This window comes from Protobothrops mucrosquamatus, unplaced genomic scaffold, assembly GCF_001527695.2.
Source record: "Protobothrops mucrosquamatus isolate PMUCROS unplaced genomic scaffold, P.Mucros_1.0 scaffold2348, whole genome shotgun sequence".
In the NCBI taxonomy this organism is placed as follows: Eukaryota; Metazoa; Chordata; class Lepidosauria; order Squamata; family Viperidae; genus Protobothrops; species Protobothrops mucrosquamatus.
In genome coordinates, this window is record NW_015388428.1 from 48,391 (window position 1) to 62,887 (window position 14,497).

The following is a 14,497-nucleotide window of genomic DNA, read 5'->3' on the forward strand; positions in this document are numbered from 1 at the left end:
CACTGCTCTGGGGGTGGCAGAAGGATGCTCTCCCATCAACAAGCATTTCTCCTCTGTGCAACCTGCCAAGGTTTTGCACAGAGGATATAGGAAGGAAGAGTAAACATTACTTCAAAGGGTCATAAGACCAGGCATCCTGTTTGTCAGCCCCTACCCACTGTGGATGACTGCAGGGGATGGAGTGTGCCTTATAGGAGGTGAGCAGATCCCACTTGGTATTGCACTGTCAGCTCAATTGCAGCTGAATCACTATACAGTACATCCTGCAGATCAGAAGGCTCCATTTTCAGAAAAAAAACACATTAGCTAAGGATTGGAGATGAGAAAACACTGCATGATATATAGGTGTCCTTCAAGAATTTCAAACTGAAGCTGGAGAGATTGTGGACAAGCCCTAAGAGGAAATTCAGCCAACTCTAACACCTCTGCAACCATTTGTTAAACTATAGTCTCCTGAAATCCTTTTTGGCTAAGTCCTTCCGTTAAAGACACTTATAGTTGATAAGTGAGCTGACCTTCTATAATCTTGAAAAGCTCTATGGGTTGGAGACCTGAAAAGCAGGTGTGATGAAGAGGGCTCCTTCCATCAAGAAGCAACTTCTGTCACTGGGATGCATTTCCAATTACTTTTTTGAATTAAAATCCTATACACACCATTGTTCACACATCCAAAGCTACAGTAATACAAACTAATATAAAGTAAGGAATTAAAAAAGAAAGAGAAAGCAAAGAGAAAGCAAAAAAAGTGCAAGAGAAAAAAAAGTGAAGAAAAATAAGGGGAAAAGATATAAAAAAATAGCTTCCAGTATTCCTCACAACAATTATAACTACAATTATAAGCTTTCTAGAGTTACATAATACTATTTTTCTTTCTATAATCTATCCTGTCTAATCATCAAAGCATAAATCACAAGTTTACTTTTTTCATGCAAAAAAAAATCTATTAGAAGCTTCTAGTTACCAATAAATGTAGCTTGTGAGTTTTCTCTAATCAAAGTTGATGTTTCCATCTCAGCAAACTGGGATGATTTCTATTGCCTGAACTAGGGAGGAGGCAGTAACATTTGCCATTCCTATTTCCTGAAAATAATCCAGCAATAATCCAAAAAGATGTTTGTCAGGGATGCTCCCAAAGGGTGAATGAAAAATCTGGACTCAATCCTATCATAGCTTGCATATTGGGCTGCATGTAGTTCTTCTGGTTTTGACATTGCAGCGATACAGATGCAGGAAGACGGAGCTCCGTCTTTCACATTTGGTTTCGTCCTGCTGGGGGACCCTGGAAAGGGTCAAAAGTCACCCTGTAAAGGTGGCAAGCAAGGAGGGGACTCTTGTTGATCGTGGGGGGGTGGCAGCCCTCCTGTTTGATCCAAGGATCCCTCCAAACCAGTGGGGGAAAGACTGGCTGCATTCGTGTAGCCAGTCCAAAGCTGCTAACAACGGAAGTCAACAAGACTACCAAGCAACTTTACAGCAATGTAGATGAAACTGGGTCCTGATCCTTTCTTTATGGTTTTAAGACCTCTTCCTGAAATTTTGCCCAAAGCACTCTCCCCAATGAAATAGGGAAAGGGAATTTCTGCCCCATTCCCTCAGAAAAGAAAAGCGGCGAATTAATTACTTGGGGATAATGGTGAAACCTATAAGACTTATTTGGGATTAATATATACATACAGCTTGAAAATTTGGGGACTAAAAGTGTTTTTAAGACCTTTTTTTAAAAAAAGACTTGAAAAGTTTACAATATAAGTTTTGAATCTAAAAACTGGAAAGTGGGGTTGATGACATCTAGTCGTGAATTATGGCATTACAACTTATTTATGCCTAAAAGAAACTTGGCTTGAAGTCCAGAACTAGATAAGACTTTGGCTGGCCTTAGAAGCTTTTACTATTGAGAATTGCAACTGAGAAAAAAGGAACAGGCTTGGGGGCTTCTTATCTGTGTGGCAGAGCTGATAACAAATATTCTAAATTTGGCCTGTCTGAATTTTGAACATAAATACTGACTTTCAGAACTGTATTATGGATTTATTTTCTTGTTGAAGAAGCATATGGAACCCTTTGGATTATAAATCTTGATTGTTAAACAACCTTCAATGGTTCTTTTTTTCTCCCTGGACAGAAAGTATATATTTCTTACTGGACAGAAAAATTTGAATTTTACTTATATCTGCTTAGGGGAGATTCAGGAACAGACAGTTGGTTGGATAAATCTACAAAGGCTACTTACAAAAATAAAATAAAATGGATGTTTCATACTCAGCTTTAAATAGTAAAACACCATCTTTAACATCTGTTCCCAGTAGCCTTAACTTGCCATATCACCAAAAAATTACTGATGAAACACAGAAAGAAATTCTCTCCATGTTGAAATTAATACAAAAAACAATTACTTTAGCTTGTGAGCAGGTTAAAAATAATACAAAGGAATTAAAAGAACAATTTTCTAATTTAAATCTACAAACTCAAAAAACAACTACAGAGAAGGAACAAGCAACCCAGAAAATAGAAGGAAAACTAGAGAATGCTGACACAAACATTGACGATCTAAAGGAAGAAACTAATGACCAGACTCAGATAAATGAAAACTCAGAAAACACAGCGATAATATTGGAAATGGAGAAGACATTTTATAAACCAACATCAGAACATACTGAATGACAAGGAAGGAGAGCTAATGGAATGGAAGATAAAGTCATGAACAGAACGGTGGGGAACTGGTGAAGGATGGAGGTGGTTTAATGAATATCAACAGGCTAGCTCTTCCAAAAACACTTTAACCAAATTGTTTCTCTTGTTTCAAATAATATATACAAAAATAGAGGAAGAATTATTTGATGATCCAAAAGCACTGACTTAGAAAGTTAGTTGGCAAAGAAAGAAAGCTAGAGTAATATTGAAGGAAACAGAAGATTTGATCTATTAGAGGGGATGCTATGTTATTAATTAGAGGTTTAAATATGGTTAAGAATAGACTGTTAGAAATAGAAGTATTATTATAACTAGATAGTATTTGTAATCAGAATATTATATCTTGGTATGAAAAAGGAAATAAGAATATGTTAAGAACTTTGAATAAGGGATGCTTTTGGTTGCCCAAATATAACTTGTTTTGAAATTATAAATGATTGGGATATTTTGAACATGGATGGGAAATTAAAATTGAAAAAAGTGAAAATAGGATATGGATTAAATAAGTGGAAATTGGGTGCAAATGCAATTAAGATATGCTTTGGCTAGAAAAGATATTTTAAATTGATATTATTAGAAAAATATAACAAATGTTGATATGCAATTGTATGTTTACTAACAATAAGAATTATATTTGCTTAGTGCGGAAAAATGGTTATTACCAAAACAAGAGAGGATGTACTGGCGGGTGTAATAGTTGGAAGAAACTTAGTTGGAAGAAACTTATATGTACCATAGAATCACTAATGGACTCACTAATGGACTCAGTCATCACGTTGTCTATTGAGCACTTGTTTGTGAAAATAGAAAATTAATAAAACATTTATTAAAAAAATTCAAATATTAGTAAATAACCCATAAAACAGTTCAGCTACATCACAATTCTAATTATTGATAAATATATGAGATTTTTATATATTCATGGACATATTTTCAGTTGGGTTAACTATTGCCTCTTTGTAGAAGAGAACTTCAAAAAATAATTTAATCCTTTTGGAACAAGAAGCAGGGAGAATTGTTTTGATTAATTATAAATTATACTTTAATTATTTAAATAATTGATTTATAAGTATTTATGTTTCAAGCCTCAGTTGAGGGATGTATGTTTTTACTTTTTACAACACAGGAAAAGTATTTAAGGCTCTCCACACCCAGAATTCATAAGAATTCTGGTCTGAAGGCCAAAACAAACAAAACATTAAATACATTGATTGTCCAAACAGCAATAATGAGTTGGTTGCCCAAAACCGTCTGTTTATGAGTGTCATTTAATGTCATGAAATGACTGTTTTGCCATGGATAAGTTAAATATACTGTAGCCGATGTGGTTCCATCTGCAAATTTATTTACACAGAAGGAAAGGGCTTTAAAATTTATTTTAAAGTTTGGTTGAATTTCAAAGAGTGTTAAGTCCTGTTCTTTCCTCAGTGGTATTATTTCTCTACAAGAGGTTTACTAGCAATTTAACACTGTGGATTATAATGAGAGACCAAATCATATCAACAGTTCATGCTTTATGTACTCACATCAGCATTTCTTCACCGGGAAACCTAATTATACATATGTACAGATGGCATCCATCTTGGGATCATTATTTTTAAGAATGTGATGATACAAGCATTTTCCATCTAAGTATGGAAAGCACAGGGCTTTTTTTGTCATAGAACGCCCAGAACGGAGTTCCGGCACCTTTTTTGGATGGAACCTTGTAGAGTAGGCAAGTCGGGTTGTATGACGTGTGTGAGTTCCGGCATCTTTTTTCTTTACAAAAAAAGCACTGGGAAAGTATATCTGCTTTTTCCTGTTATCAATCCTGGGGATATGGGAAGCAGGGATGGGCTAAAAAGGTATCAGCATCATGGCAATTAGGAGAAGCTTAAATCTAGTGGTTTTGGCAGAGATTGTTCCATTTCAATTTCAACAGCATTATTTTTGGGGTCTCATTTATTTATCATATCCATAGCAACAGTTTCTTTGATAAATCTAAGTGATTTACATGGTAATCATCCCTCATTTTATCCCCATAGTAACCTTGAGAGGGAAAGTAAACTGAGAGAAAATGGGATTGGCCCAAAGTCAACCAGTGAGTTCCATGGTTGAAGAGAGTTTAACCTGAGTCTCCCTGGTCCAAATAACATAACTGCTGTGCCATTTTGCAATGAGGAATGAGATTGGTTTTTAGCTAAGTTATACTCTCAAGCACATAGATAAGACCAGTCACCTATTTTTGCACCTAATAATTACCATATGTTCTCCCATTTGCCATCTTAAAGACAGGGAAGGTGCTATGGAGAGAGAAGTTTCCATAATAGTTTAGAACAGGTTCAGGCCATATTTTTGCACCAAGCAGTTGCCTACTTTTTCCTGGTCACTGAACGGCACAGAGGACATGCCAAGGATGTAGAATGGCCCAGCTGCAACCTGAGTCTGCTTTTTGGAAAACTAGGGTTTTATTTTAGTAAAATAAGTGTCCAAAGTTTATCACAGCTTTAGTACTCCCATTTGACTGGTTATGTTTCTGGAAACAGTCAAGACTTCTATTGCCATAATTTGTTGCCAGATTTTAAGAATGGAGTGTTGGTGAACTCCATGGATTACAAGAAAAAAGCTGGAAAATTTAATACATGCGAGAATCAATGTTCTACTCAAAATTTATTTATTTATTTATTTATTGTATTGTATTTATATCCCGCCCTTCTCCTTACGGACTCAGGGCGGCTAACAGCCAGATAAAACAATTACAAAAATACAAAATACTATAATTAAAACACAATTAAAAGAAGATATAATATTTAGGCCTATGTTAATTTAAAATTATATTAAAACCCAGCTAAAAATTTCCCCTAGGCCAGTCCCGCTTGCTGAAATAGCCATCTCTTAAGGGCGCGGCGGAAGGAAGGAAGATCAGGGATCACCCTGATCTCTGGGGGTAGCTCGTTCCACAGGGTGGGAGCTCCCACAGAGAAGGCCCTCCCCCTTGGGGTCGCCAGCCGGCACTGGCTGGCTGACGGCACCCTGAGGAGACCCACTCTGTGGGAGCGTACTGGTCGATGGGAGGTAATCTGTGGCAGAAGGCGGTCTCGGAGATATCCAGGTCCTTCTTATATAATTAATCATTGTCTATAGGCCTTTGGGGGGATGGGGTCTGATTGGTCTAAAATCATTCACTGCATAGAGTTACAATTAATCAGAATTTAATGAGATATTAAATTTAAATTGCTATCAGAGACCAATATCATTTTTTCCCCTCCTCTGCTTTGCTGCTGTGTGGTGGCTAATCTGAAGTAAGTTCAGTCACCAGAATATAGTGCAGTGCATTGGGGTGAGCCTGCAAACGCTGCCTCGTTTTATCCTTTTGGAGCTGATGACTGGAGGAGATATGAAGAGCTTCCTACGGCAGAATCGGCCTCGGGAGGTGAGTCAGTTCTTCCTTTTCCCAACCTTCCCCCGCTCTGGCATCCAGTGAGCTGTTGAAACAGGATTTATTTTCACACTATTGCACAGCTTGAATAAAGTAGCTGCCATATAGGCAGCTTTAGTGACTGTCTTGTTTAGTGATCATTTGCAGTTACGATGGTGATGAAAAAATAACTTTATGACCAATCTTCAAATTTTTACACTTCGTAGGTCTGTAAAGCAAAAGAAAGCTGATGTAAGATGATAAGCATAGTCATGGTTTCACTTAGTGATAGTTTCATTTAACAGTGAAGTTGCCAGTCCCAGTTGCGGTCGTTTAACAAGTACTGCCTGTACTTGTGGATAAGCCAAGAATTTTAGTTACCAGAATACACCCCAATAAAGGAGAATATTTGTAGCTCCGGGTTGAAATGAGGGGTCCCTGGTGCTCTCTGAGCTTGGTTGTTTTCTTGCAGATGTTTCATTACCCAAATGAGGCAACAGCCTCAGTACTAGACCACTGCACTGACTAGCACTGATGATGTTACCTAGTTTGGATAATGAAATGTCTGCAAGAAAATCACCAAGCTCAGAGAGCACCAGGAATCCCTCAGAATTCACCCCCAACATTGAGTTCATTTTAGCCACAGATGGGATTATCTGCAAGTATGTAAGGTATTTATTTATACATGTATTATAAAGACCTGGTTGAGTTTGGAAGTGTGGGTTGCCCTTTCTGACCAGGTTTCAAGTGTGGCCAGGCAAACTGAGATTTCAGAGCAGGGATTAAAAAGGTACTTCCGTTTTACATTTGTCTTTTTATTTATTTATTTGTAAAATTTATTAGCCACCTATCTTGCGGCACAGTAATTCTTTAGTGCTTGCATCCTTCACCCTGTTAGGTACTGTATAAAGACTGATATACTGTTCTCTGTTTTTTTTTAAAATAAAAGATTTTATATAGATAATAAGAACTACATTCAAAGAAAGAAGAAAGAAAAACATTAGTAAAGTAAATGTGAGAAAAAGAATAGAATAGAAAAGGTAGAAAAAAGAAAAAGAATATAAAAACCAGGAAACACGAAGTATATATATATATGTGTGTTTGGCTTCCTATCCTCCTTGGCAGTTATACATACAACTCTAATCAAACCATTTTGTCCAACATTTCCTCGTAATTCCCTTCTCTCTATAACCTATTTTTTTCTAATCATCAAGAAGATTGCCATGTTGTTCTAAAATTATCTCTTGCCACGGGTTGGCATGCTGCACAATCCTAGCTGACTTTCTACATGCATAACAAAGTTTGTGGGATTGGCATTAGACGCTCTGAGCCAAAAAAGAAAAACTTCAAAAGTCACATTTCCCTCTTACTTGAAACACACACCCCAGGATATGGTGTATAATAAGCATGTAGTGCTTCAGAAAAATAACAGAAGAGATGTTTATTTTTTTTCTGGAAAGCACCATCTTTCTTGGCTTGAGCTGGCAGGGAAGAAGGCATAGTGAGAAGGGAGTGAGAGAGACAGTTTTTCCACTTTTAATTTGGTTCCGTTCCCTCTGTTTTTATTCGTTCCTTCAAATGGGAGAGAAACAAGCTATGCTTCCATCATAAAGAGACATCAATTCTGAGCTGAAATAGATCACTGTACCTGACATTTGTAAGCAAGGTCAATATTTCCCTATCTCTTTTCAATTTCTGAAGCAGGAGAGGTTGACACTTCAAACAGGTCCTGGGCACAATTAAACAATGTAAATAGTTCTTTATGTCACTTCCATCTTAATTGACAAGTGGTCCTCAATTAATGACCACAACTGGGACTGGCAACTCAGTCATTAAACAAAGGCGGTGGCTAAAGTGAAACTGCAATTGTGCTTAAGATCTTACTTCAACTTACTTTTGCTTTAAATTTATGAATTCAAGGATTGGTTGTGAAATTAACTTGTTCAATGATCATTGTAACTGTGAATGGTTGCTGAATGAGGCAGTTGCTAAACAAGGACTATCTGAATTTAATTTTCTTTGCCTCCCTCTTTCTCTCTCACAATGGCATGCCATACAGAATCAGCCATCTGCTTTAATGATGCTGGACTTGCTCAATATTGCCAGGGATATTGCTTGTGGTTGCAAATATCTTGAGGAGAACCATTTCATTCACCGGTAAGTAAAGTTCTTTCACATAATGATTGAGACGTGCTTTTTCCTTTGTTGGGTTCCCATGGATACCTTTTTTTTAAAAAAAATCAGTGATCCTGCATAATGTTACATTGCCCAAGTTGTGTCACTTGAAAAAAAAATCTTTTGCTTCCAATTTCTTATGACAGAACTATGGAAACTTGTGATTAGAGCATTTGCTGATCATGCTGCTATTGTGCTGTTTCACTCAGGAGTTCCTTCATTAGTAATCGCCCAATGCCTTCCTACACTTCATCTGTGTGTTTTTTTTCTTTTTTTACACAAGCATCCAGAAGGACAATAAGATGGAATAGCTGTTTACTGTGTACTAATATTGGGATGAGTGCTTTTGGAGGCATCCAAAGTGTTTCTGGCAGATCTGCTTCAAAACAGATAAAAACTTTGTTCCATGGAACAACTTATGACTTGAAGAATCATGACTTTCTAAAAATCTCAAGCAGAATTCTCATTGAAACTAACAACAGCTACTTGCGGTAGCCTTACTTGGTGCTATTTCAAGTAACTTATGTAATCACCGTGTGATCTATATTTCTTTATTTACTGTCCCAGAGCAATATTTAAAAATATAATATTACAACATATCTAGTATAAAATAATGATGTAAGGTAAATTATACAAAATAATAAACTAAAACTTATGTCAAAAAGCCAAATGCAGTTTTTATACTACCTTATGCTAACTTCAATCTTCCAGATTCCACTAGATGGCAGTGTTGCCTCAGAAGACCAAGTTGGCATCTCTCTCTTCTACCTTGCCTGTTTCCAAAAAAGCTAAGCAGAATTGGATTTAGTACAAGGCAAACCACTTTCATATTATTGCTGAGAAAATTCAGCAGTGATATGGAAGGGAAGTGTTTTAATGTGACATCTGAAGGAAATTACTAGCTATCAGCAATGTACAAAGTGTACATTAATAAAGATACTAATACTGAATTGACTACACTCCTGTATTTAGAAATGACAGGTTTTTGCAATGTGGGGCCTTATAGAAGATTTTAGCCTCCCAAAACTTACAACTAGCAAGGCATGTTTAGAAATATTGTTAGACTATACTTGGTGTCCTTTTTCAGTGTTCTGTATGTTGGATGGGGCTGACACGTGTTGGAATTTCATGGTATCTGGAGGAATGCCCATCTCTGCTTTAAATTATAAAATCTGTATTGGCCATGTATTGACTGATTTCTCACAGGATGGCAAAGAAGGACCAAGCTTTTCTCTCCATTACCTGAGGCATCTGTCATAAGCAGGGGATCAGACTTGTAATGAAATGAAGCAATTTCATATAAATCCTGTTTTCCTTCCTTCCGATTTCCTTTGCAATATAGCTTTAGAAAATGAGCATTTGTCAAGCTTTTTTAAAAAACAAAAATGCTCACCGTATTTGCTGTTAATACTGACAGTTTTGAGATTATAATTATTGGGATTAGGTGAGTAGATCGCCCATGGGGGGATGAATAAAGATTCTGAATTATTCAGCACTTTTAAAAAATGTACTTAAAGCAGCGACTAAATTAACCAAGTGCAAAAAGTGTATCTGAGCAACTGCAAAATTTGTTTAATGAGGGGTATATATCTCTTGAAAGCTAAACGCGAGTCTTCAGAACTGTGAGTTCCACAGCCTACTGAAAATCTTCAGAAACATTTTGCATATTTCTGGTATCTAGTAATTTCCCTCAGATGTCACATTAAAAATACTTCCCTTGGATCCAGCTTAACACCATGTACCAATAAAGGAGAATATTTGTAGCTCAGGATTGAAATGAAGGATCCTTGGTGCTCTCTGAGCTTGGCTGTTTCTGGCAGACATTTAATTACCTAACTAGTAAAACAGCCAAGCAGAGAGAGCCCCAAGAACCCCTCAACAGCATGTAGTTTTCTCAGCAACAACATGGAGATGATTTGCCTTGTACTAAGTCCAATCCTGCTTTGGCACCAGGAAGAATGGATATATTGCTGAGACTAGTCACATTGCAAACTATATTTCTATGGTGGATTTTGCACCCTATGAAACAGGCTTTTCAGGGGAAACAGTATTTGATTGTTTGAATGTAACAAGGTGTTAGGAGAACAACAGAGCTGTTCTTGTAAAAGTGAGCAATTATCTGATTCTGAAGTCTTTTAAAATGACTAACTTCCACTTTGTACACTTGTGACTTTTTTTTAAAAGGGATATAGCTGCAAGGAATTGCCTTTTGACCTGTTCTGGTCCTGGGCGAGTAGCCAAAATCGGTGACTTTGGAATGGCCCGAGATATCTACAGGTAAGGAGAAGGGAAGAGAGATTACTAAAAGTTGACTTCAGTGTGAAGAAAACATATCCGTGTCTAAAAATATTAAATTGAGAGAGCAATCCGTAGCACTTGTACTTGATTATGCAGCAGTGGAGACATTATCTGTGGAACAATCCATGGAATAAGAAGGAAGGTAGAATGATGGGCGATTTGTTTATTGATGCTAGTGAAGGTTTAATTTTAGGAATAGACGATCAGACTTACTTGTGTGAAATGCAGTCTTGCGGAGAAAATGCAGGGAAGAAAGAAAGAGTGGTTCTTTTTCCTGCCTTACAAAGCATCTTCTTTTTCTTATTTGGCCAGGGCAAGCTATTATCGCAAAGGTGGGCGAGCCATGCTTCCGGTCAAGTGGATGCCTCCAGAAGCTTTCCTGGAAGGCATCTTCACTTCCAAGACAGACACCTGGTAAATAACTTTGCTTTAATCTTGCCCTGTGGAATTGGCTTCATAACGGCTGAGAAGTCCATTCAAAGCATTCAGGAGACTTATTCCCAGCTAACTGCAGATAGGACTACAGGCTAAATCACTTTTTCAAGATGAACAGAAGTGGTTGGGACTGTTGTGGCGGAAACAATATTTTGCTAGCTCTCTGCCCACAAATAATGGGAGGGTGGTTGGGAATCAGTGGAAGAGACTGGGATAAAGAGCTTTGAGGGTGCTAACCCAAAGGATAAATACTCTGAATTCATTCATCTTAGGTCCTTTGGAGTGCTGCTTTGGGAGATTTTCTCCTTGGGCTATATGCCTTATCCATGCAAAACCAACCAGGAAGTATTAGAGTTTGTTACCAGTGGAGGAAGAATGGACCCTCCCAAGAATTGTCCTGGACCTGTGTGAGTATGATGGCTTTATTCAATAAAAAGGGGGACATTCAGAAAACAGTTCAAGATTGTTTTTAATATGGCCGGCCACTTTTTAAAGTTTAGGATTATCAAAACCACACCAATTTAGATAAATGTTGTGCTTACTTCCTACCCACATTGGAGACTATGCAGACCACACACAGAGAGAGAGAGATACACATAGAAAGACAAACAAATCAGCTTTATTTTCCTTAAATGCACTAAGGAAATGAGCAAGGAGAGAGTAAAAAAAAAGGAAGATTGTGCCTGATCTCCTATTATAGCTGGTTGAAAAACTTCTGGCCCTACTTTTTGTCATAAAATTATGAACATGATCCCCATCTGAATATTTGCTTCCGACACGAGTGCTTGTGAATCATCTCAGAGGGAGATCTCCTGAAGGCATGACCAGCATTATTTCACTGGACCCTTATTTAAAGTCCCTGCTGATGCTGAAACCTCATCTTTTCTAATAAAGGGGAAACCTTCCTCTCTTCATTTGTTTGAGGGAAATTATTCTTTTTTTTTCAATTTCTTCTCCAAGCTATCGGATCATGACACAATGCTGGCAGCACAGTCCTGAATACCGTCCAAATTTCTCTACAATCCTGGAAAGGATCAAGTACTGCACACAAGTAAGTGGTCTTCTTGTGCAAAAAAGTTGACTTATTCCTGCTTTACTCTTTAGAGTAAAGGTCCCTCCCAGCTCTATTCTGATTCAGGTTTTCTGAAGAATTAGAGAAATTTTTATGTTCAGAGGCATAATTGATTGTAATCAGAAATTAATAAGATATTTTCTTCACTTCTGGTAAACGTTAAGAGAAGAAAGTCGGGCACACATACACATCATGCTTACTGCCTCAGTTAATCACCATCTCTCTTCCAGAGCATATGTGGAGAGATTCTCAATCATTCAGATTATGGTTGTCCCAAAGATGCTTTTTCAAAAGGCAAGTGGACTTTATTGTTTTTTCCTTGAAGATGTTTCGCTTCTCATCCAAGAAGCAATTCATCATTCACCATTCACCATTCACCATATTCACTTCACTATTCATTCACAACTGAAGAAGCTTCTTGGATGAGAAATGAAATGTCTTCAAGGGAAAAAAACAAGAAAGCCCACTTGCCTTTTGAAAAAAGCAATCTTGAGACTTCCAGAGCATCATTTCTAAGTTAAGAAAGAACATGCATCTATGGATTTTGTTTAGTTTGGTCTTGAACAACTCTGTGAGAGAGTGTTAGCTAAGTGCTTTAACAAAGAGTAGTACAAGAAATCCAACATCTTGGTTTGTCTTTTAGGACCCCGACGTGATCCATACTGAATTACCCATTGAATGCAGCCCCACACCCGAGGATGAAGGAAGCACTGTGCTACATCCAAATAGCAACACAGGGATAATTCCTTTGCTTGGGAATCAGTGCCCTCAGATAAACCACCAAGCATTTGAAGAACATGATTCTGGGAACAAATATGGACAATGTCCCCAAGAGTTATTAGTGGAGAACCTTAGTAACTGGAGAGCAAGAGGACCAAGCTTACCACGTTTCAACTATTCCAGCAGTGGGGCTTGGGCTCAGCCAGTCTTAAACCAGAATCTGGATTCCGTAAGTCAACCAGCACATAAGTTGAAGAACAAAACCAAAAACCTTTGGAACCCAACGTACGGATCCTGGGTCATGGAGAATAATTGCCAATCCAGTCCCAGCTCTAAACTCAACACAATGCAAGAGCGAGAAGATTCAGGATTTGATGGGAATTATAGTCCCTCCCCTAGTTCTCGGGCATCACCTTCATCTCCAGGTCAGAACCATTCCCCTCACATTGATATTGGTGGCATTGAACTGGTGAAGCTGCAGAATTTCCCTTGTGGCAATGTGAATTATGCTTATGATGACCTCTGCTATGAAATAGGTCACCCTTCACCTTTGGCTGCAGAGCCAGCCACAGTCATGAGGAGTGGAAGTCTGCACAGGGATAGCAAGCTTGTTTTCAAGACAGAGAAAACCTCAAGGGAGAGAGATTCTGGCCTCTCCTTGTCTGATGATCTGAATGTTACTCCTGTATAACGGGATGCTGAAGAATCATGCCTTCAACTATGGATACAGCTGCAAGAGCAATTAAAATATCCTCCATCCCTATTCTTAAATTAGGTGGATTAATATCCTCCTTTCCTATGAATGCCCAATGAAGCAGTTCAAAATGTAACATTGGTTCCAACCTATTAAATTTGTGGTTACAGAAAGAAACAAGGTCCTTGTTACAATGGTTCAGGGTTTAGTTGGAAATGGTCATACCCAATCACCTCTAATAAAAATGATCTGTATCATAAAATAGAATATATAAGAAATGGCAAAACCAATAATTACCAGTTTAGACCAGTGGTCTGTAAATTATTGTACTTTCCAATTGATTTATCATAATACTGTATGGGCAATTAAATATATTTACTTAAGGCACTAAGGCCCAAAATGAATGGTAACAAAAAAGCTAGCATTAAGGAAGTACAGAAATTATCTGTTTTCTGCAGAAAAAGCACAGAAAACAAATAAAAGGAGTGTGAAGGGGCAAACAGAACTGATGCCTTCCTTTTCATTACTGAAAATGGTTTTGCTTCACAAAGCCCAACTTAGATCTCAGGACTCAGAATTATTCCTCCTTAGTTGTAGCGCAGTGGACTATATGCTTTTAATGGACCTCACAAGGCACCCCTAATGTACAAGCAGTCTGTGTTCAATAGTAGCAACTCATGCTTCAGTAGAGATCTTTTTTGTAGGAATACACATATAATAACGTAAACTCTTTGAAGGTGAAGCATAGCCAAGTTAGATGCTTCAAACAGTATCAACAAAAAAGCATTTTAATTTTCAGGACAATCTTGCCTTATTAAGTAAACTTTGGTCTCAAATTTTATCCTCTAATAGCTGTTTGTGCTGTTAAGGAGTAAAATTCCAGATCAAGTGCCAGCAACATTCTTGAAAATTAAAGAGTTTTGATTTAAGCTTATTATTAGCAAGTTCACTACAGGGTTGGGGAACAGAAAAGGACATTTAGAAGCAGCATGAATTTATTAAGCAATGTAAC

At 37.6% G+C, this 14,497-nt stretch overlaps 1 protein-coding gene across 1 annotated transcript in view; it reads left to right on the forward strand.

Annotated features, from left to right (window-relative positions):
- LOC107295457 (leukocyte tyrosine kinase receptor-like) overlaps positions 1-13,482 on the forward strand; it is a 60,817-nt gene extending 47,335 nt beyond the window's left edge. Inside the window, exons 16-22 of the mRNA XM_029285848.1 lie at positions 5,977-6,106; positions 8,151-8,248; positions 10,451-10,543; positions 10,877-10,978; positions 11,272-11,406; positions 11,960-12,050; positions 12,715-13,482. Coding sequence (XP_029141681.1) covers positions 5,977-6,106; positions 8,151-8,248; positions 10,451-10,543; positions 10,877-10,978; positions 11,272-11,406; positions 11,960-12,050; positions 12,715-13,482 — 1,417 coding nt within the window. The remainder of the gene's footprint in view (positions 1-5,976; positions 6,107-8,150; positions 8,249-10,450; positions 10,544-10,876; positions 10,979-11,271; positions 11,407-11,959; positions 12,051-12,714) is intronic.
- The last annotated feature ends 1,015 nt before the right edge of the window (positions 13,483-14,497 follow it).